General features: G+C 39.1%; 1 protein-coding gene across 1 annotated transcript in view; it reads right to left on the bottom strand.

The window, feature by feature from the left end:
* Nucleotides 1-25,078, bottom strand: part of LOC126183243 (polyamine-transporting ATPase 13A3) — a 187,666-nt gene that overhangs the window by 13,094 nt on the left and 149,494 nt on the right. The window contains exons 15-16 of the mRNA XM_049925038.1: nucleotides 24,597-24,839; nucleotides 16,913-17,070 (exon numbers count right to left, since the gene is read on the bottom strand). Coding sequence (XP_049780995.1) covers nucleotides 16,913-17,070; nucleotides 24,597-24,839 — 401 coding nt within the window. The remainder of the gene's footprint in view (nucleotides 1-16,912; nucleotides 17,071-24,596; nucleotides 24,840-25,078) is intronic.

Here is a 25,078-nt window from a genome sequence, read left to right on the forward strand (position 1 = left end):
CCTCCATATTCTCATCTCCCACCTTCTTTTTGTGCCACCCTCTGACAATGCACCTGCCCATCCTTCCCCACTCCTCTCCTTCCTTGCCCCCCCCCCCTCCCCCGTGTAATCTCCCCACGGAAAATTACCCTCTACCACGCAATAATTAATAATGGTCCATCAAATCATCCACATTTATTTACGTATGAAAAGTATCTGAGCAGATTTTCTAGTAATATATGCGCCGACAGCTCGTCGACGCCAAGGTATTTTTCAAGTATGTTTATTCTTTGGAATAACAGAGGTACACAGATGTATGCTCCATGGTCATTATAATTATAGTTATGGAAAGAGAGATAGAAAGGGAGAGAAAGGAACAGCTTCGGAAAGTATCGGTTGGAAGATTTTCGTATTGCAAAAGGAGATTTATTTACTCTTCTTCGCGATAAAGCGAGGCAGGAAAGTTTGTGCCGCTAGCGGGGTAGACAAAGAGAAAGAAGGACTTGTAAAAGTAAATTTCATGAGACTAAAAATCCACGGAAACGGAACATGTACGGAAATGGATTCAATATACAATTTTCCTCAGAAATAAGGTTTGTGACCATTTCATTTTTGAGTGAATGACGAATGCGTTCTATGTCTGAATTGTTGATGATTGTCTGGGGCCTGTAATTAATTGGGAAGTTTCAGCTGTGACGAAGAGAGCCTGCAATCTCTGAGTTTTATTGAAATCGTCCAAAAAGGCTTCGTCCACATCTGAAATTTTATCTGTCGTAAACTGAACGAAGTGTTCAAAACGATCGATTTTTTCCCAACTGAATGCAGCGCTTAATAATAATAACGTATGTGAAGATCTTTTCTAGCAAGCCAGCCGCTGAATATTAAGAAGAAGGGCTCCACCAGAGATTTTAATAGGCTGATTTCATGTAACTTAAGACTTTCAGCAAAATCGATTTAAGTAGTAAGGGCATTCATTAGAATGGCCAATCCGTGACAGGACACGTTTTTGGACGTTGTTAAAATAATTTTGTTCTTTGTTTCATGTGAACTACGAGGAGACAACTTAACGTGGAAAAGAGAAGAAATACTCGCAGGCGCATTATTTCATCGACAAATAAAAGCAGCACGCTGGACGCAGAGAAAAGGCCAGATCTATAATTTTTTTGTAAACTTGATAGTATTGAGGAAGTAGTTGTAGATTTGAACATTTTCTAATTGTGTTCATAACAGAAGTAGTTTTATTCACTTGCCCTAGTTGCATTTACCTGTATAAGTACCATAACAAAGTAGCCACAGAAGTATTCGTGTGAAGGGAGATATATATATATCTTGACGGTAGAACATTTATATGGTTTTAACGAGGGCAATGTTTAAGATGAGTCAAGCAGAGCAGAGCAATACGCAACAGCCTTCAGCTGTGAGCACTGATGATAATGGTGTAGTAAGGAGTGTTGTAGAACCGATCGCTACAGATAGCGCAATAGAACGCCCGGTAGACACGGCGGGAGATGTATCAGCCAGTACGCAACATGGATTAGACCCATTGGTCATTATCATGAGGCAGATGCAGATGTTAACGGAGACCGTGAATAATATAAATACAAAATTAGCCTCAGTTACTGAAGGGCAGGAAAATATGAAAACTGACATTAACGCGAAATTAGCCTCAGTTACTGAAGGGCAAGAAAATTTGAAAACCGACATTAACGCGAAGTTCGCCGCAGTGAATGAAGGGCAAAATGATCTGAATGCGAAGTTAGCCTCAGTTACTGAGGGGCAAAATGATTTGAATACGAAGTTAGCATCAGTTACGGAAGGGCAGGAAAAGTTGAAAGCTGAGATTAAGCAGCAATTACACGACAGTTTTTCCGAATTAGAACAACGGATAGAGGCGAAGACAAAGGAACTTAAAGATCAGGCCAAAGAGACGGAACGAAAATTAACTGCACAAATCGAATTGGTTAAAGCTCAATGTGAGGAATCTACTCACCGCGTACGTGTAGAAATGAAGGAGTACGTGGCTATTAAGATAGATACCGTACGCGAACAAGTGGAAATGGTTCCGCAATTAGTACAAAAGCAAGATGCCATGTCGTGTGCAATTGCGCAACTTCCTGAATTGGCACGTACGCAGACGAACACAAAGGAAAGTGTGGAACATCTGACAGAACGTCAAGACGTTATAGACCACCAGATTAATGTATTAACGGGTAAATTATCCGAAATCACATTAGAAAACAAAAGGCTAATGTGTGAAAACATTGAGCATAATGTTAAAGAAGCATTCCAGAGTCTGTGCGGCAAACAGGAAGAGAATTTGTTTGCGAAAGGACTAGAGGAAGTGCGACAGCAGTTAGGTGCTGATCTAGAGCATTGGAAACAAACAATAGCAGAGTCGATACGCGTTTCACAACAAGGCTCAGAACAAATGAATACCGGCCAGCAGCAGAAGTTGCCAGCGACTATAGAGCCAGTTACTGCACATTCGCACACAATACCGACTTGTGTGAGTAACTCAAATATTAAATTGCCACGAGCTAGTTGTTCGCGTGAAGTTTTATCTGACGGAGATTACGAAAGCCTTTGCCATGCCGAAGAAAAAATGATAAAGCATCGGCAATTTCAGATTTTTAATACTGACAAAAGGGGGGTCCATCCGATTGTTTTTATTCGAAGTTTTAGAGGAGTTCTACCCAGAAATTGGTCGGAGTGGCAGAAGATCAGTTTCGTTACTGGGTATATACAAGGTTCGGGGGCGATCTGGGCCTCGGACATGACTTCTGTTTGCTCGACCTATGACGATTTTGAGAAAGCGTTTTTAGCAAAGTTCTGGTCAGAAGGAGTACAGGAACGCCTAAGGCAGGAGGTGCTCTACCCAGAGCCTTTCTCTTTTTCAAAAGAAAGCCTTAGGAAGTATTTTGAAAAATATATAAATAAAACTAGATATTGGGACAGACCTATGCCTTTGCCAGACATAATAAACATACTTAAAGCAAGATTACCAACGAGCATCCGGAATCAATTAATTTACGGCAACGATAAAGACCTGGAGTCGTTCCTCACGACGTTAGATCATATAGATATTATAGAAGAGAACAACCAGAAAGCCCGTAACAACAGATTCCAATATCGGGAGATAGAACCTCCGCCAAATGGTGGGCAAGGGAACGCACAGAGATCGATAAATAGTGGAGAAACCCCTCAAAAGCTCAATAATAATACCGGCAATAGTCTTGCGAGGGGCTATCCAAGGAACAACAGGAATGGGAAACGATATAATCCCGTATGGGGGAACGAAAGGAATTTCAGACCACAAGCTTGGAACAATAACAGTAATAGAAAGTGGAACCAACCGGAGGGAACAAACTTAAATAACCAACATCAGTGGGGACGGACATCCGCGAATCAACCGGTAATTACCGAAGTGATGGATGAGGTCAACCACCAGGTGAATCAAAATCCAACAAACTTGTAAGGACCCACTCGTGCCCGGGAGGAGCGGTCAACAATAGGTTGAGGGGCAACAGGATATGTATACCCATGCTAACGTATAATGATGGACGATTACTGGCAGATGAATTGACCGAGGACTTAGAACCCCAAGATGAGAATAGGGAACAGGTGGCAGTAGCCGAAGTGCAAGTCATTTTGGAAACTGTACCTATAGTGGCAGTTTTAGACACAGCTGCAACCACAAATGTCATTTCGGAGGCTCTATTCAACAAGATCAGAAATATAAGACGAGTACCAATTTTTCCAGTTCAAAATTGCAAAATAATAGGCGCCGTTGGGGCTCGATCGGCGAATGTAAAAGTGCAGTCACTACTTAGTGTAGAAGTAGGAAATGTAGCAATATTAAGCACATTCCTTGTGGTGAAAAATTTGGTGGTAGACTGCATTATCGGAGTCGACAGCCTGCGTCAGTACGGATGCAGAATAGATTTTAAAACAGGAAAAATTTGGTTAGATGTAAATAAACAAGAAATTGAATTGGACTTGTTGAAAAAAGAAAGCCTTACCAGAAAATATAATAGTGGGATCAGTGTGCAAGTAATCAGGACTGCACGAAATTCTAAACAGCACGTGAATAATGAGTTCAAAGTCAAAGGAGATTTCGGTCAATTAGTGGATGAGAAGTTAAATGAATCCGACTGCATCACTGAAGATCAGAAGACGCAGCTCAAAGAATTATTATCAGCGTATGAAAACGTGTTTGATGAAAGGCCAGGAGTGATTAAAGGATACATGTGCCATCTCTACGTTAAGCCGCACGAAACGTATTGTAGAACTTTCTATCCTGTTCCCTGGAGGTTAAAGGCTCAAGTTCAAAAGGAAATAGATCGCTACCCGGGATCGAACAAAATAAAAGGGTTATTTCCTCATAACGACTTAAAAAGATATAATGAAGATTAGAAGATAGGGAGGAATGGTGTTCCGAGTAACAGAGATGAACGCTCGTAAAAAATATAACAATAAACTGTGTGTGTGTAATGTTAAAAGCCTTTAAATTGAAATAGTTAGTTAGTGACATAGAGTATAGAAATAATGACTAATTAGGACTATTGAGGGTTGTAAAAAAGGATAGTGGAGATAGGCTTCACCTGTGGTTTGGGTGAACATAGAACTTTAGCATTGCTAATGTTATCAAGATGTATAAAAGATCGGACTGACCTTCAAGAAGAATAAAATGTTTCCCTGCAAATGACGCTGAATAATCTAAAGAGGTTCGAGTGAAGATTCGTATATAATCTCATGTGAACGCTTAAATGTGTAAATATGTGAATTGTGGTAATGAAGCGTGAGTGATGGTTAACGACGCAACGATTATTTCCCGCGCAAAACAGTTGACGTCAGCGCGAGAATTAAAATCGATATAGACGATACAGATATTCTTTGTAAGAGACTCGCACCAAACGCGAGGATAAATTGATTCATGTTGAACTTTAAAAGGAATAGGTGGTATAATTAGAAGCTAAGAGTTTTAATTTTTTATTGAATGATTAAAGAAAGTAGTATTCATAGATTCACTAGTAATTTAATGGTTCGTGTTCATTTGGGAATTTTGTGTGAAAAATCCATTTCCATATATCAGCATGGATGAACGCCGTATGAATCAGAGAGTAAATGAAAGAAGTGAATCCGCATTCTTCAATGCTAATAACTTCTACATTTCAGCACTCAAGTGTAGAAATATATGTATTCAGAATAAAAAGTTTTTTTTTGAGTATAGCTAAATTATATGACTTATCAAAGAAATATGGATGATGTCTTGAAATAAAATGAACTACACTTTCCATTATTCGATAATTTGAATCCAAAATCTATAGTCAGTTACATGAATCCTTTAAATTACGAAGAACAAATCAGTCATAGAAAATCTGTAAAAACTTTTGGACTTATAAGCACAAGTGGGGAGGCAAAGTCAAAAGGAGTATTCAAACGAGAGTAAATCGGATGATGCTTTTGGCAACATCATTAATTAAGAGTTGAACTCCTTGAAGTACGCCGTAACTAAAAGGATCCATGAAGCCACAAGGATTTTGCTTTCAAAAAGAAGAATCTTGGACGGTGCTATCTAATCAGTTCTCTTACAGGAAGAGTTTCCCTTTTGGTCATTGCTAATCCTTTTGGAATGAATGTTGCATGTGAATTCGAGTATCCCTGTCCCTTCTACTCTTCCCATTGTGGGCCGCGTAGAAGATCAACGACAGAGGGGGCCGCATAGAAGACCGACTACCAATGTGGACGTCGGGGACATGCAAGACCAGGGGGAGTTTAGCACCGCAAGATATATTGTCCTAGAAGCAAGATTGTAAAACGCAAATTCACGTTATTTATTGTAAAACGTTTTTTTTTGCTAGAGGCACAAACTACTCTTCTCCAAATCGTAGTACTAATTAGGCCCTATCTTTCCTTTAGAGATAAATTTCAAAATTATTTTTGTTCTTCTATAGGCTTTCCTATCTTCTATGTACCGTAGGCTGGGGGTCTAAGTTTAAGAGGTTTTCCAAGATTTCCCTGCTTAAGAAAGTTCCCGAATGGGTAGACCCTGACATACGTTCATGAAAGATCATCTTCCTTGGTTGTGCACAGCAAACATAACACCTAGATGCACGTAAAAGTAATACAGCCGCGGTACCGGTCTCTTCATTTCTTCTGTCGTCAACATTTCTTTTCTTCGCCTAGTTCAAACACAATATTCTTTTTCAGTCGGAGGACTGACAATCATCACTTCCGGGTTATCCACGCTAATAGATAGCTCGCGAAGTGTGTTCGGTGAATAAAAATTGACCTCACAAACTTCGCTCGCTGCGAGGGGCATTGTAATCTCCCCACGGAAAATTACCCTCTACCACGCAATAATTAATAATGGTCCATCAAATCATCCACATTTATTTACGTATGAAAAGTATCTGAGCAGATTTTCTAGTAATATATGCGCCGACAGCTCGTCGACGCCAAGGTATTTTTCAAGTATGTTTATTCTTTGGAATAACAGAGGTACACAGATGTATGCTCCATGGTCATTATAATTATAGTTATGGAAAGAGAGATAGAAAGGGAGAGAAAGGAACAGCTTCGGAAAGTATCGGTTGGAAGATTTTCGTATTGCAAAAGGAGATTTATTTACTCTTCTTCGCGATAAAGCGAGGCAGGAAAGTTTGTGCCGCTAGCGGGGTAGACAAAGAGAAAGAAGGACTTGTAAAAGTAAATTTCATGAGACTAAAAATCCACGGAAACGGAACATGTACGGAAATGGATTCAATATACAATTTTCCTCAGAAATAAGATTTGTGACCATTTCATTTTTGAGTGAATGACGAATGCGTTCTATGTCTGAATTGTTGATGATTGTCTGGGGCCTGTAATTAATTGGGAAGTTTCAGCTGTGACGAAGAGAGCCTGCAATCTCTGAGTTTTATTGAAATCGTCCAAAAAGGCTTCGTCCACATCTGAAATTTTAGATCTGTCGTAAACTGAACGAAGTGTTCAAAACGATCGATTTTTTCCCAACTGAATGCAGCGCTTAATAATAATAACGTATGTGAAGATCTTTTCTAGCAAGCCAGCCGCTGAATATTAAGAAGAAGGGCTCCACCAGAGATTTTAATAGGCTGATTTCATGTAACTTAAGACTTTCAGCAAAATCGATTTAAGTAGTAAGGGCATTCATTAGACCCGCTCCACCCACTCTCTGCACCCCTCAGCCTCCCAATGCTGTGCCTGTTCGCAGTCTAGTCCCAACACACTCTACCTTATAGCACTCTTCTCTCTCCCTACCCATACGCTGCTATCCTTTCCCCTTCCTTGTCTGTCCCTCCAGATTGCTGCTTCCATTCCATGTGACAGTTACATGCTAGTCCGAGCTGCTGGAGATGGCAGTCACGTGTGCATGAGGTGTACTTGCTTGTGTGAATGAATGTGTGTTTCTGTCTTTCTTTTTCTGATGAAGGCTGTGGTCAAAGGCTAACATGTAACTGCCCTTTACTTGTGCCTATCTGCAGCTTAATGTCATAGCACTCTATCTCTTCCTTACAATGGATGTTATCTCAGATGGAGAGTTACCGACATAAGTAGAAGTAACTTCACACACACCACCGGTATGTGTGTTAGGACAATTGCTGTTCATGTTGTATATTAATGGTCTTGCATGTAATATAAATACTTCAGACTTTTTGCAGATGATGCAGTTATTTATTATGAAGTGCTGTCAGAAAAAATTATGCACAAATATTCAGCCAGATCTTAGCAAGATTTCAAAGTGGTGCAAATATTGTCAACTTGCTTTACATATTTAAAAATGTAAATTTGTTCACTTCACAAAATGAAAAAATGTAGTGTCCTATGATTACACTATCAGCAAGCCACAACTGGACTTAGTAAACTCCTACAGATACCTGGGTGTAGCACTTTGTAGGTATATAAAATGAAACAATCACATAGGCTCAGATTGGGGTAAGGCAGGTGGCTGACTTCAGTTTGTTGGTAAAAAACTAGGGAAATGCAGACAGTCTACAAAGGAGATTTCTTACAAATCACTTGCCGAATTCATCGCAGAATATTGCTCAAGTGTGTGGGATGCATACCAAATAGAACTAACAAGGGATACTGAATGTATACAAAGAATGGGAGCACAAATGGTCACATGTTTGTTTGACCCATCATAATGTGTCACATAGAAGCTGAAGAAATTGAACTGGCAGGCACTTTAAGACAGATGCAAACAACCCCAAGAAAGCTTACTCACAATGTTTCAAGTATTGGCTTTAAATGATGACTCTACGAATATACTACAATCCCCTAAATATAGCTTCCATAGGGATTTGAGGACAAGATTAAATTAATTACAGCAAGAATACTCTTTCTGCACTTCATAGTGCACTCCAAGAATAAGCCCTAATTACTGGTACAGTGGGAAGTACCCCTCTGCCATCCAATTCACAGTGATTTGCAGGGTATGGATGTCACATAGATGTATGCATCTCTCACATTCTTTTACTGCCAAACAATGGTCAATGTGACGCCCTCAAAGAATTATTGTATCAACTTGTATTAACAAGGGAATCCACTGTTTCTTATATTTGTGCACTTCTTTGTATTGGGATAAATCAGTCAGCTTGGGCACTGGAGTGGCTAAATGCGCACACAGGAAAATAGAATAAGACGTTGTGGGACAAATGATAAAAAGCATTGAATGCCTGAGAATGTACTGGAAGAACTGTAGGCCCCAAGTTAGGGAAATAATGTAAGAGCAAAAGCCCTTTATAATGCAGATATGACTGATAAACCTGTGAAAAGAGATTTTTAAAAAAGTTTTTTCTTTAATAAAATAATATTACTAGGTTTAAATACCTATTCAGGGATGGTTAAGTAGATGAACCTTTACTTAGTTTTATCATGTGTGTGTTCTTAGAAATTGGCTACATTAAACAGATAATTAGCTGGGTGCATCCAGTAGACACAGCTAGGTGTTATGAAGCAGTTAATAAGGGAAATGTGTAATTCACATTAAGTTTAAGACACCAGGGTGTAGGTACCACTTTTCAGGGTTGCTGGAGAAGAGGCTGGAGGTAAAGCTTCTGTAGGATTGGGGAACATCACATTCTCCAGCTCATCAATCACACCTCATGACAGGGCGGTTAGTGGTTTTGTGGATGAGACGGGTGTCTGTCTTTTGGGTCTATCTCTTCTTTCTTCAGTCTCAAGATCATTGATCTTTATTTTCCTTTCTTACTTCCCTTACTTCACTCCTTCCCACTTCATATGTTCTATGGCATGAACCCTTTTCTTTACCAATAAATTTCAAAACTCGTTTCCATGATACCCCAGAGTTTATGCATTGACTCGAAATTCTTTTTCTACAAGCCTCTCAGGCAGTGTTTTTCTTGCAATAATAATTGTTTCTATAAAAAGGCGTTCAACATTTCTTTATCATTAACATTTTTGTCTTTAATGGGAAACAAAATGAAGTTGGACTAACATATAACAATAAATTAGTAACGTAGTAGTAAGGAGTCAACTATACAAGAAATAATCTACAATTTAAGGTAGATGTCATATGTCATACCATCTTTCTTGTTACTCATGTCATGTTGATAAGGGGGTGAGGGGGGGGGGGGGGGGGGGGAGAGGACTAGAAAATCCCGCTTACCATCAGTAAATGCAAGGTTGAAGTTATGATCCATTAAAATAGCTAGTTAAAAAGAAAAAAAGATAAATAAATAAAGAGTGAAGAGTTTTATTAGCTGTTCAATAATGGAAAATCAGAGGTCAGCTGTTAAGTTAGCGATGGACACCATCTACATAAAAGTTACTTGCAATTACACATCGGAGAGTAATTAATGATTGTATAAAGTATGCCTGGTTTCAGGGCAGGTAATTGTAAACTCCATAAATAAAAGTACATTTGACACCAACCAATGCATGGAAAAAAGCAGGTGTGCTGCTCATTTGAAGTTAGTATTATTTTTTTAAGAAACAGCCATGGGCTAACAGAAGATTATAAGAAATGCATTGGAAATAACCAGAAACTTAGGTTTTGATTGGAATATGAGCAAGAATGAAGATGGTTTCTGGTGATATGTTATATAAAGGTGAAGTTTGTTTCCAAGAGAAAATGGTGTTCATATTTATGAGCAGTGTGACAGAGGAAATACAATGGGGTAAATGTACCACAAAAGGAGGACCTACACCTGTTTAAATGGTTAGGGACAGACTTGGGAGGTGGAAATGACGGATTTATGTTTCATAGTAGACATGATGGCTACTCTTGGCAAAATCAAGAGAGCAAAATGGATGGAAAACTTTTAATAAAATCTAGCTACCATCTTATCTACAAAGTGTGTTCCATAAGTAATGTGACCAAATTCATAAAAAATAATTTATTGAATATATTCATACAAACAATCAAAAATTTTCAAAATAGCATCCCCTTGCATCAATACACTTCTGGAGGCGGTGTTTCCATGCCTGGAAGGCATCGTGGAATACCTTTTCCAGAATGTCCTTTAGAGCTGATGTAACATGCGCCTGGATGCTTTCAATCGTGTCCCAATGTTTTCCTTTCATGACTCCTTTTAACTGAGGAAACAAAAAAAAGTCAGCAGGAGCCAGGTCAGGACTGTAGGGAGGCTGGGGAACCAATGGGGTCTTGGTCCTGGCCAGGAGGTCGTTGACAATGAAGGTGCTGTGACTCGGCGCGTTGTCGTGGTGAACTTTCCACATGTCCTTGATGTTGTTTTGGCAGCGCAAGACCCTCCTTTTCAGTTTTTTGAGCACTTCCAAGTAGAAAGCTGAGTTCACTGTAGTCCCGGTAGGTACAAATTCACGACGGACAATACCTCTGACCTCAAAGAAGACAATGAGCATGGTTTTGATCCTGGACTTGCTCATGCCTGCCGTCTTGGGACGGGGCGATGATGGGGTGTGCCACTCTGAACCCTGCCTTTTTGTCTCAGGGTTGTACTAAAAAATCCATGACCCATCACCAGTGATAACTAAGTTTAAAAAATGAGCATCATTTTCAGACATTTCCAACATTTCTCAGCACCGAAGCACTCGCATGTGCTTGTGTTCATTGGTCAACACTTTTGGGACGAGTTTGGCACACACCTTTCTCATGTTGAAATCTTTGGTCAAATGTGGAAAACGGTTGTTTTTGACATGTTTGGAGTTTGTGCTGTCAATTTAAGGCTCAACCATCTGTCAGAGTTCAAACAATCGTGCACACGTGTCACATTTTTGTCGACTTGTGCGGTTGATGGCTGTCCACTGCGAGGTTCATTGGTGATCTCCTCTCAGCCCTCCATGATTGACCTGTGCCATCAGAAAACTTGTGATCTGGACAAGCAATCATTCCCAAAAGCATGCTGAAGTAATGGAAACGTTTCGGTGGCAGACTTCCCAAGTTTAATGCAAAATTTGATAGCGTACCGTTGCTCTACAGAATGATCCATTGTGCCATGTTACATAAACTCAAAATGGGGTTGACAGAAACTCACATCCTGACTCTCTGGCAGCTCACAGCTGAATGAGACAAAGAGTGTTTTGAAGCTAACACCCCCCTACACTTAGCCCAGCCGCTGTGGTGTACCGTTGCATCAGAAAAAAATTGGTCGCATTACTTATGGGATGCACTCTGTGTACTGTTTTTAGTTCACCCATGTAAATTCTAAAGACATAGCTTCAGTTATATGCAAGGACCTCCACTGTGATGTCAAAACACCAGAAATGTTCATCTGCGAATTTTGCTGAATTCTTTTGTATATTTGTTGTGTACATAGTTCTGCGTAGTCAGCGCGTACACAACTTTCCCACTAGAGCATGCCCCGCTAAGCAGACAGCGCACGCGCAGCGCTCATCCGTCTCCACACTACGAGATGGCGCTGCCATACAGACGGATCAAATTCTGCTTCCATCGATCCGCGTATTAATATGTAATGCAGCCAATGAAATTGCTGCTAATGTAGAACCTTTTCTCCTCACGGATCACACTCGCGCAGTGATACATGAATGCACGAGGTATTATAACGAGTGGACAGACCTCTGATCAGTCAGTCTACATTTGCCTGCATCAGTCTGTACCAGTCTGCATTAATCTGTACCAGTCTGTGTGAGTTCTACATTTGTCTGTACCAGTCTATAGTCAAGTTTCAGTCTGCGCCTAATAAGATTACCATATTCCTGTACATAGCCATGAAGATAAATGTATAGACACTTTTGTCAAGTATCAGAGATATATGTGAGAATAAGATTAATGTACCAATACCAAAGGAACCTCAGATTGTCAACTGTAAATAGCATCCAGAACCAAGTTAAGTAATTTTTATGCTTGTTATTATTTTAATAAATGTGTGTGAAAATTAATCAAGTTCTGTTTAAAGTTGGTCACCGTCAATCTGTTACTCTAAGCATGCAAGTGGCATTTCTATCGTCTGACCTAACGGCAGAAGATAAACACGCCACGATAAGACCACGAGACATATTGCTGACACTCGCCTACTTCGTTAGAGCGACAAGTCAAATAATGTGATGGTGTGTGTACTGAAGGTCTTACAGTAAGCACACCACAATATTACATCACAATTAATTAACTTTCACATTCTGCTATAACAGTGTAAACAACATGTGGAAATTACTTCAGTGTGATGTCAGATACAAAAGAAACCAGCAAATGAGGGTCCTTACATAACAACTGAAGTCTGATATGAGAACGAATAAAGACAGTGTACCATCCTCTGGCGGTAATGCAGGCAAACAATCATAAAGGTGCCAAATGACTCCTGAAAAGATTGTCCCAAGCATCTTGCACCATTTGTTGCAATTTCACAGTAGTTCTTGCAGGCCCTGTAGAACGAGTAAGTTCCCACTTCATCATGTCCCATACATGTGCAATTGGTGAGAGATCCATTGTTCTTGCTGGCCAGTGCAGTTGTACACCATGAAGAGCACACTGCATTGCAACTGTTGTATGTGGATGTGCACCGTCCAGCTGAAAAAGCACACCACCTTCCCGTCGATGAAAAGTAATAGCACAGGGATAAGAGTTTGTGCAATGTAGTGGTCACGGATTACTTCCTCGGCAGAAACACCAAATTGGACTGGGAGTTGTAACTGATGACCCCTCACACAGTGAAGCCTGGGATGGGACTTCTGTGTCACAGGCAAATACACTCTGGAATAGGCAGCTCACCACGTCTACACAATGCACCACCCATCACTCATATACAGACAGAACCTACTCTCATCACTGAAGACAACACAGTGCTATTTCACTCACCAGTCATGTCTTTCACAACACCAGAGTAGCCATGCTCTGCAATGTCATTGTGTCAGTGGTAGACTGGCCAAAAGCTCATGTGATCTCAAATCTACTGCAAGCAGATGGTTCCCAATGATCCCTGATGACACAGCAGGTGCAAGATGTGCCCAGATTTCATCCCTAAATGATATTCAGTCAGCCATTGCTGTTTATACAAAGTGTCAATTCTGATGTGCATCTGTACTATGCAGACATCCAGAACCTGGTCTACAAGTGTGAGGATGTTCCACAGACCACTGTTGAAAAGCAGTGACACCAGTATATCGTGTTCAACATGTTCAGAAATCCATCAATATGTTCAACCAGCTTCCAGCAGGCTCACAATGCGAGCCCTTTCAAATGGCTGAATCTGTTCAATACAAGTATGTACTCATTGATGGGGCATGGTTGTACCCTAGAATGAATGTTGCAAACACTGTTCACTTTTACGTTCAGCACATTTTCTGCACGCAAAGTCAAAACTGAAGGTGCAAAGACAGGCCTCCTGAGTACCATCTGATCACCAATGACTGAGGCAAATGAATCACTAACACAAAAACTCCTCAGTATGCACATATTTTGCCTTGGTACCACTGACCACAGTCCTTGAGAGTGTTGCTTTTTTTCCCTGCAGTGCATATATTTCAGCGTTAATGGGGAGATAAATTGAGACAACGCCCTATTGATGTAAGAGAGTTCATGTAAAAAGAAGCAAAAAATATAAAGTATCTGAAATATCTTCAGCACAGTAATTCCCAAGAGGTAACGAAATCTTATTCTTGCCTGTTATAAGAATGTAAGGATGGTTAAGAGATAGAAAAAGGAAATAACTGAGGTGTCTGTTTAGTAAACGTGTTGATAGTAGAAGGTGGGATAAAAAAAGCTATTGTGTGCCATGTATGATGTACCAAAACAAATATAAAATAATATAACTATTACATTGGTTACTTACTTGTGAATAATTTGAGGAACCAAACTGCAATACTATACTTGTCAAATATAAAAATATGCAATGACTTTTACAATTAAACTTTGCACGTACACATAAATATACGAAGAATTTAGAAATTAAATTATGAACACAAATTATGAACACAAACAGAGAAGCTAAATATATGACTTGCTAGTCTCCTAGTGCTTCACCAAAAAGGGATGAGTTGTGTGGTTTAAATTTCTATCTCAGTGGAGTTGAGTTTCTTGTCTACTGTGACAAATACACCACGTCCATTTACCATTAGCCTATTCTTCTGATATACACTTAAATTTTCCCCAAGAACCTCACTGCTATTAACTTCCATGTTTTAACCATATACCAAGTATTATCTGAGCTCACACATTTTCTGGAGCACTTCATGCTCTAGTACCATGTTGTGAATGCCGTAGCTGTTTATTACTAGGATTTTAATACTCTGGCCTGTAGGCCTTTGGATCTTTGGCTAATATTTCTGGCTCTCCAACAGCTGCTGTTTTCTGGACTGGATGGAGAATTCCCCCCCACAGAGTCAGCTACTTGGCTGATGTGTAGTGCACACTTCACCCATTTACGGGGACCGTGCATTTCTCAACCACATGGTGCAAGTTTAGGAAGTTGCACCCAAGCTTGTCACAGAACTTTTGAAGTCACTGCTTCAGTCGTTCCACTTGTGTCAGAATCAGAGGGCCACGATCAGTTCCAGGGACAATCCTGCAAACTGTGAGCTTCGTTGAAATTCTGTACACTACACCACTCTTCTCAACCTTCTCTGTCCATCTTTGGAATGATCCAAGTATGACCTTGGAGACCAGATGAAAGGCATTGTTTGATCCAACATATGCAACGATTTGCAGATGCTGCACCCTGCTCCCTCCATGGCTGCTTGAATAGCCTCATGAACATGTTGAATGAGGCTCCTATGCATACACATTGAGTACATATGGTGTTCCTTCCTGTTCCTTGCTGCCATTTTCCTAAGGGGTACCATTATTTGCCATACATTTGAACTCCCAATGGTTAATAGACCCCCATGCTTTTGTATTTGCCTTCTCTTGACACAGGACACAACAGATTTCCCAACAGGTGAAGTTAGCCCTATATACCCCTTATGACAGAGTAAGCCTTGGTTTTCCACCATATCCATTTCCGCAGTGGCACTATTCCCACACACATCATGACTGTCGACAATGGAAATTTGAATCAGACCTGGATGTACGCTCAGATTGCCATTTTCCTAAGGGGTACCATTATTTGCCATAAATTTGAACTCCCAATGGTTAATAGACCCCTATCCTTTTGTGTTTGCCTCCTCTTGGCACAGGACACAGCAGATTTCCCAACAGGTGAAGTTAGCCGCATATACCCTTATGACAGAGTAAGCCTTGGTTTTCCACCACATCCATTTCCCCAGTGGCACTATTCCCACACACATCATGACTGTTGACAATGGAAATTTGAATAAGATCTGGATGTATGCTCAGACTGCCTAATGGTTAGGGTGACTGCTCACAAAAAGCAGGAAATATGAATTCAAGTCCTGATCAGACTCAAATTTTCAGTAACTGTTTTTTTAATGCTGCACATCTACACTGATTCTTTCTTAGAAAGAGGGCTGTTAACATCCTGCCTTTAATAACTCTATTGTGGTACTTCCACCCAATCATCTTATGTAAGTCCATGGAGTTTTTCAAGAATGGCTATTTTTCATATATCTTCAAAATCTATTCTATACTATAAAAGTCATTCTTTTATCTTTGTTACCATAAGTGTCAAATTTTTAAATGCTACTCTAATGAACAGTGGGACTGACATAGGCTACACTTATTTTAAATATATATATTAACAAATATATACATAATATATAAAGTGGAAACATTGTTTCCAAAAACGTCAAAAAATTCTTGACTGATTCACTTCAAAGTTTTACACTATTCTCTAATGAACATTCACAGGGTCACAGGCTATATATTTATTAAATGTGTATAATATATGAATGTATATGTAATGTAAAAAGGGGAAACATTATGGCCAAAAATCTTGAAAACTTCTTGACTGATTTACTTCAGATTTTTACTCAGTACTCTAATAAACATTCAGATGGATATAGGCTATATGTTGTTTAAACAACAATATACAGGTTTTGTGTTAAAATTGACGGTAAGAAAAACATGTGTGGATTTCTTTTTTCCTTTCTCACACTCAGTTTTAACTATGATAGGAGGGCATTTAAATGTTAGAGAAATTGTTTCCCCATAGAGGCTCTTTGTCATTATATATTTTTATACACAAAAGTTGTATACGCAAAAATGTACTGTTTTGGTTTATTTCTCACACTCGGTGTTCACAGAATACAGGAATGTTGTATTTATAGCTTGTTGTTAGAATACCACTACAGAATCTGAATTTGAAATAAGAATAAACAAGGCTTGAAGTTAGAGAGAGGTGGGGTGAGGAAATGAACATGTTGAGAGGGAAGGAGGAGATTGACAGAGAGAGGCAGAGAATGAGATGGATGGAGAGGGGGGGGGGGGGGAAGAGTTGATGGACAGAGAGAGGGGAAGAAGGCACTTAGGACTTTTATTCAATTCTCATACATACATAGCAAATTGGGATGCATTGCTAGGTTCATTGGTACACATAAAACTGTAGAAAATACTTACTGCATCTCGTTGGATGAGACGAGAAGAAGCATTTGTGTAGAAAAGTCTTGGAGGGCCTGAAAGCTGAGGTGGCTTCCCATGTACAATAATAATTCTCTGGGATGAATTCACTATTCCACATTCACGCGCTACACTTACAGCAGTGAGCAAGTTGTCTCCTGCAATATGGGTAAATAGACCTTAATACACTTACAGCCCTCCTGTGTACTTGATAAATGTTTCTAATTAAAGAAAAAATTAAATTAAATCAAATAAATGAAAAAAGATGTCAAATTATACACATTTATTCTACTCTGACAGAAGAAATGAGACTGTTCGTATTATTAAGGAACAATTTGTCATTGTATATTAGTGTGTGACTGCTTTGATATGTAGTATCAAATCTGATCAACTCAATGGCAGCTGACAAACAATTTAGGAGAGATTTGTTCTTGCACTCTGCCAGGAGACAGTAATGGTGGAGCTCCTTCACAGCCCATGGAAAACGACATGCAAATTTTTTTTTTCAAACAGGGCAAGGAATGAATGAGATATGTGTATACTCAAATATGTCTTACAAGACAGCAAGCACCATTAACTGAGCATCTCTGATAACTAAACAATTTTGCAACTTCAGTCACATTTCTTTTGCATCAGATCTCAGGTGCGACATTTTCTGGCAGAACACAACAACATGCCCGTAGAAACTGCTTGTCTACTGCTGCTGCACTGATCTATTTTGATGAAATAGATCACCGTGAAAGGACAGAGTTCAAGGTTGAAATACAGTCATGCACTAGAACATTAGGCCAAGAGTTCCTTGTGGAATCCCAACACTACTTTGAAAATTTCCTGTATCAGGTTGCATTGACAGTTTCAGTTAATGATGACTTTTACCACATTCCACTAACAGATGACTCAGGATGTAGTAGGCACTTACATTATGGACACAGAATGTTCAACACTGAGCAGTTGTGAAGAGCTCCAAATGTACAAATGTACAACATTACTTCACTGATCATTCCAGAACCACACAGGTAATGGTTCTATAATGAATGGACACATTTGAAACTAGTCATCATTAACCCAAATAAAATAGTTCATTTAATTTGTCATGGTGCATTAGTGCATGACTGCTTTCAGTGGGTGATCCAGAAAATATTTTTAATTTTTAAAGTATCAAATGAAATGACAATGCAGAATGAAATACATGCAAGAATAAGTTAACTACTGAGGTCCCTATTAAATGAAAGCAATATTTCAGAAAAAAAATATTTATACTATTGATGGTTTTATAAGAATGTTAGCTTCAACCTTCAGATGAAAACGAAAAGAAAATAAACCAGAACAGAACGTCAAATCATCTGTATATTCTGTTCACACTGTTTATCATGCACTACTTTATTTGAAAGTATCTGAAAGTGACTGCTGTAACGTTATACTGTGAGCACGTATAATTAAACAGAGTGTGGTTCCACAGCCAGCCTAAAGAAGCCACCAGACATGGGTACAGAATGTGCAGCAAGTGCTTTGCCATGTGCCAAAGCAGCCGTATATAAGCTGGCACACCTGAGCCCTTTGCAGACCAATTTTTATGTGACACATGTACGCTCAATGTTAGACTGTGTGTTAATGTACTTCTTGGTTATGTGTGTTTGTACTAGCTACTGCTTCATTCTGTGTCTGAGTATATCCCTGCATGTGGAAACGGAATAAAAGTTAGTTGATTGGAATCCTGATATTGTTTTTGTGTAACATTACAATAGTGACCTTTTCCTCATTATTAGTATTCATTGTCTCACATCTTTGAAATGCAGATGCCTTTAACAACATGCAAGGTATACTAAACATAAATACACAGAATTGTAATCACAAAGAAAATAAAACAATTATTAGTGGCCTTTGACACAATCTTTTATTTATAAGGGTGACAAAAGTGTAGAAGAACCTTCAAAGTTAAAGCCATTAAATTTTGTACCATTTATCTTACTCCCAGAGGAGGGACAGACTCTTGTGCAAATGACAAACATTGTGTTGAAATGAATGATCTGCCACTGGGTGGTCCACTTTACTCTTGGGCACAGTTTGGCAGCGGGCACTCATTTTGGTGGTCATGTTCGATAAAATGTTGTGCAGAAGTTACAAGCAGAGTTAGTATATGACATGGTTGCTTTTGCTGGTGGCCCTGTTTTCATAGCATGTGCCTGTGATGGGTCTGGAATAGGATGTCCTGGATGGGTATATAGGACAAGTCTTGTACCTTGTATCTTTTGCAAGAATATGACCCATGTGGCAAAGGGTAGGGCTATACATGACGTCAAGACCAACCAGGACATTTTGTAGATTGTGTGGGCAGTAAACTAACATTTTGGAAGAGGTGTATTGGTCAGATGCTGGGTTGTTGTTTGATGGTTGCGGCATAAGTTCAAGTTGCCGAGTCCATTCTTACTGGTAAGTTTGCATAGTGGCAGAGATTGGTGTCAAAGATCAGTACCTCCTACATATGGGGTCGACATTCATGGTTGCTATCTCTTGTGTACTCAGTCTGACATTTCTGGCTGCCGTACTCTGCTGTGTCTTTTCCCTTACTATTTGGCGAATGAGAGAGGTGAGCCGTGGTTGTCTTTCACAACTGCCATAGGGACCACATTTGGCAGTCAGTTGTACAACTTTTGTCCGACTCTCTCATTCTCTCTCTCTTCATCCGTTTGCACCAATTAATGAATACCTCTGACGTAACATCCATCACCAGAAGAACTCTATGACTCCTTTAATCAGGTGTGAGATATCTTCTGTCATATTTGGATTTATGATGTGGCACAGTGCCAAAACATTCTGCATGTATGACTACGTCTTTTCCTCATGATATTGCGCCCTGTTCCTCAATTGTTCTTCCATTAATCAGACTCCCTGCTGATTGTCACTGAACTTTTTTTTGGTTAAGCACAGAATTTTTCCCTAGTACTGTGCTTCTCTTCATTGCTCTCAAACCACTGCTTGGCTGTGCCATCAAAGTAGAAGTATAAATTTGTCAAACACATCATGTCATCCTACCTTTGAATTTGGCAACTCAGTCTAAATGTTTTAGCCATTGTGTCGGCTCCCGATCAGCGTTTCTGGAAAACAATGATGGATGCCTGCTTTGTAGCTGACTTACTACTGTTTTGAACTCTACTTGTCTCCTGAATATACAGATCTTGGGAAAGATGTACTGCTTGTACTTTCGTTCTTGTCCATGTAGTCAATGATTTTTATGTTGCCTAGTTGGAGCCACAGTGATGTAAATGTTTTGAAGTACCCTGTGTCTCCATCAAATAGTGTCATGTCAAAACTACAATCAAATCCATACCTGAAGGCAGGGCTATCAGTGAAGTACAACACTTAGAACTGAAAACATGTTTGTTACTGGCTCTAACATACAGCCAGAACAAAACTCCACTCCTGGATGAAGTGTGCAGCTGTTTATACAAACATCGAATATTCCATAATGCTGGTATTTATACAGACATTGAATATTCCATAATATACAAACATTAAAAACATAAGGCATTCAGGAAATGATAAATACTAAGTAACAAATAACTGCTGGTGGTCGGGTTTGAACTGGCGGGCAGCAGCATGCTAAATACCAATCAGCAATATTAACCACTATGCCACTTCGCATACGCCATAGCTCACAGCTGTATTAATAATGTTTGTAGGATTGTAGGAGAGGTAGTCATAAAGTCTTAATTCTCAACCCCCCCCCCCCAAAAAAAAGCTAGCTACAACCATGAAACTTGTTGATGGGTGATTTTATGGACATCTTGACTGTAGACATCTTCATTTTAGCTTTCCAGGAAATATTACACCTTAAAAATCACCTTGTTATTATTCTGGAAATGCCTGTCATGCCCTTGTTTCTTTATCTGAGGAAAGAGAAAGAAGTCAGTGGAGATCATGCCAGGAGAATATGAACATTAAGGCAAAATTTGATAACCCAAAGAAGCATATGTGGCTGGCCTGTATAGAATGAGCTGGGGCATTGTTACGGAGAAAAAACAGCTTTTGGACAGCTTCACAGAATACTTCATCTTGAAAGCTTCCCATAAAACTTTATCACAAGATTTCTGTAATGTGCTCTTGTAGCAGTTTGCTTCTTACAAGGATAATCTATTAGTGCCACATAGTGGCAGTCCCAAAAAACACTCTGCATCATCATGTTCGATGATGTTTGGGACTTCATCTTTTTCACTGGTGGTGAATACATATTTCCACTGCTGGCTTTGCTCCTTTTTCATGGAGCCATAGTGATACACCCAGCACTTGGAAAGGAGAGAGGGGCAGGACGTATTCCTTTGCAGCTGGTTAGTGGGGGTGGTTGGAAAATTACAGATGTGCGGATATATCCTCTTGGAGATCTGTTTTTGAACTAGGTTTGCAGGATAGCACCTGTCTGTGAAGGCCTTCTGTATATAAATCTACATGCATATCCCACAAGCCTCTGTACAGTAAATGGCAGCTGGTGCTTTGAACCACTGTTAGTCATACCCTTTTCAGTTCCAGATTCAAATGGAGTGAGGAGAAATTATAGTTTGCATGTGTGTATGTGAGCTCTTATCTAACTTATTTGTCCTGATGTTTCATTTGCAACATTGGTGTTGGAAGCCATAGAATCATTTGCAGTCTTTTTCTAATGCTGGTTCATTAAACTCCCCCAACAAGATTTTGCTTTAATAGGACATTCAGCATACTGGACAAGGAATTACTCACCATGGCAGGTGGCTAGACTGTTAGGAGGGACTTTTTAATGTGCATAGGATGGTGGCTGTCACAGTCGAGGCACTTTTGTTGGTTAGTGAATTTAAAATCAACAGATTTCTATGGAGTGATTGGAAGTCATTGTCCAGGACGAACCATGATGAACTGAAGAGGAGCAGGTAAAATGGATAGGAGAAAATGTGTTATGCATGTAGCTGAATGAGGATAGAGTATCTTGGCTCCTGGTATCATCACTGAACATAAACCAACAAGGTTTAGGATCTCAGATTGCTAGGAAAGTTTTCTCTCAGTGGCCCATAAACCAATTTGACATATGAAGGTGCCCTAAAATGATGTGACATCCTTCACCAGAACTTGATATATGTCTTCTATGACTCCTTTCATCAGGTGTGAGATAGCTTCTGTCATACTAGGATTTATGATGTGACATAGTGCCAAACAACTCCTTCACCAAATAAATGCACTACAGAAAAACAGGCATTTGGAAGACAGACAACAATATGCTGGTATGTTGGCACCTTGGACACAGAGTATGCTGCAGAGAGAGAAGACGAGTGTTTGATGACTATTAGGCCTCAAGACATCTGAGTACTGAGAGTATAAACCTAGCTTATCAGACTGATAATAAGGGAAGCGTCTTTTGATGGATGTTATTCTGAAAATTCTACATGCCATTAGTAAGGAACACCAGCAAGCATTGAGCTGAGGTTCATGAAAGCTGCTTAAACAAATGTAATGGCTTCGAATGTTTGGTTCTTTGGTTTAACGGTGGAACTTTTAAGCTTTTTGTACTGTGAATCCACACTGCTCTATGCATCAGCCCTTGAAGGAAGAAACATTATTGTAGAATGGAAATTATCAACCTAGTATACATCCAGGCTGTTTGGAAATTCATGCCCAAGCATTCTTCAGTGCTGTTCGAGTGTTTGGGAATCCCACCAGATTGGATTGGAGGAAGACATCGAAACAACTCAAGAGGTGGGCTGCTAGATCTGTTATTGGTAGGTTCAATCAACACACAAGTATTATGTAGATTCTACAGGAACTCAAATGGGAATCCCTGGAAGGAAGAAGACGTTATTTTCAAGGAACACTATTGAGAAAATTTAGAAAACAGGCATTTGAAGCTAACTGCAGAATGATTTTTCTGTCGCCAATGTACATTTCACATAAGCACCGCAAAAATAAGACAAGAGAAATTAGTGCTCATATGGAGCCAGTCATTTTTCCCTTGCTCTATTTGTGGGCGGAACAGGAAAGGAAATGACTGGCAGTGGTACAAAGACCCTCCGCCATGCACAACACGGTGGCTTGTGGAATCTGTATGTAGATGCAGAAGCTCTTTATCAGTCACTGAAGGACTAGGTTTTAAAATAAAAATATTCTTTGTCAAAATGTCCCATCTTCCACCGTTTGTGAGGGAAAACTATCTACAGTATGTGGTGTGGTAACACTAGAAAATGGAAATCTACATATAGTGAAGAGAAATTATACCGAAAAACCAGAAGTCACACAATAAACCTTCTTCTGTTACCTTAAGACATCCATGCTTAACATTAACAATGCTGTTAAATCTATGACAGGAACCAATCAAACATTGAGTTAGAACAGAAAGCATCAGTGGTGACGTGTTGTAGAATGTTCCCACGCATGTTCTTAAGCATTCAGAAACAATTTTGAATAGTGACTGTAAATTACTGCAAACATTGACAGTGGTTTCATTGTACAGTTATGCTTATTGGTGTGGTTTAATTTTATTGAACTTTGTATGTACCATATCTTACAAAAGGAGAAGATCAGGATTTAACATCCTGTCTGTGAGAAAGGAAAATGGCCGTACCCTTTCAAAGAAACTATTCTGGCATATGCATTAAGTGATTTGGGAAAATCAAAGAAAACCAAAATCTAAATGTTTGGATACGAATTTGAACTACCTTCTTCCCAAATTCAAATCCAGTGTCCTAATACTACATCACTCATTATATCTTTACATGTTACACTTGGTCTTACCATTGTAGGTTTGTTCAGTGCTAAACATGAATTGTTATTGGCATCTAATTGTAGTTTACTATCCATCAATCTTTGTTATCCCAAATATCAAATTGATATTGGCATCTGATTGTAGTTTACTATCCATCAGTCTTTGTTATCTCAAACAAAGATTGATGGATAGTAAACTAAAATTAGATGCCAGTATCAATTCATGTTTAGCACTGAACAAACCTACAATGCAGAACATTAAAAAATACACCCAATGAAGCTGAGAAGATTAAAATTGGAAATCTGAGGTAGTTTGAACTACAGCTTTACACCACTGACCTCTGTCATAATTATTTGAAAATGTTACTCAGTCATGAGATAAACTCAAACCACTCTCCCCATCCTGCAGAGCTGTCACATGATATAACTAATAAGAGTTTTTCTCCTAAATGTTGTACCACACAACATCTTGGCAAAGAGTAATTTTGTTTTAAATTTCAATGCTGCACTGTATGACGAAGAGCTTGAGTGTGAATTTCCAGATGTCCTTTATAAGATAAGATAATCTCTTACACAGATTATTTGATCATTTTTCAATGAACACACTGTTACAGGTGACTCCTGCATACGAATGTTGCAGGAATCCTCATATTGGAATTGTATCATTTCTTTCTTTAACAATGAGCATTTATATTACTTGCAAAAGGATGACACACCATTAGATTTTCTTAAAGATATGTAACTTTTCTTTAATATATGTTTCCCCAATGAACAGGATGCATTTAACACCTAAAACCAGTTTTGCATTATGTACATCTCAGTATGTACACTACGTGTAATATGTAAAAGATGTCTCTTGAAACAAATTATAAAAGTTCATTTTTTGTTTGATGTGATCGTGTTTACAAATCAGACGATGGAAATTTTCCTGGAAGAAAAACTTCTGAAATAATAGTTTACATACCTGTTATCATAACTGTCCTGATGTTAGCTGATTTCAGTTGTTTTATTATTCCAGTTGTCTCAGGTTTCAGTCTGTTCTCCATAACAATGAGCCCAAGAAATATCAGGTTTGATTCGATTTCTTCTCTTTGAATTCTCTGTGTTTTAACATAATTGATTTTTGGGAGCCCTTTGTATGCCAGGGCAAGCACTCTGTAGCCTTCCTGAGCATATCCTTGTAACACAGTGTCAAAATCAGCAGGAACTGGAAGAAAAATGTGCAGATTAGATCAGATACACAGTTCAGTCTGCAGGTATAAAGTGAGGAGGTCCTTGAGGATATGGTACATCTTAAAAACATGTAATGCATGTTTACAAAAAAATGAAAAGCTGATCTTCTTTTGACAAATACTAAGTAAATTTTTTCTCAGAGTTGAAACATACTAAAGTGTGTAGCCAGTATTGTCAAAAGAAAACACACAATGCTAACTTACATAAATTGCT

Source organism: Schistocerca cancellata, chromosome 4 (genome assembly GCF_023864275.1).
Source record: "Schistocerca cancellata isolate TAMUIC-IGC-003103 chromosome 4, iqSchCanc2.1, whole genome shotgun sequence".
Classification (NCBI taxonomy): Eukaryota; Metazoa; Arthropoda; class Insecta; order Orthoptera; family Acrididae; genus Schistocerca; species Schistocerca cancellata.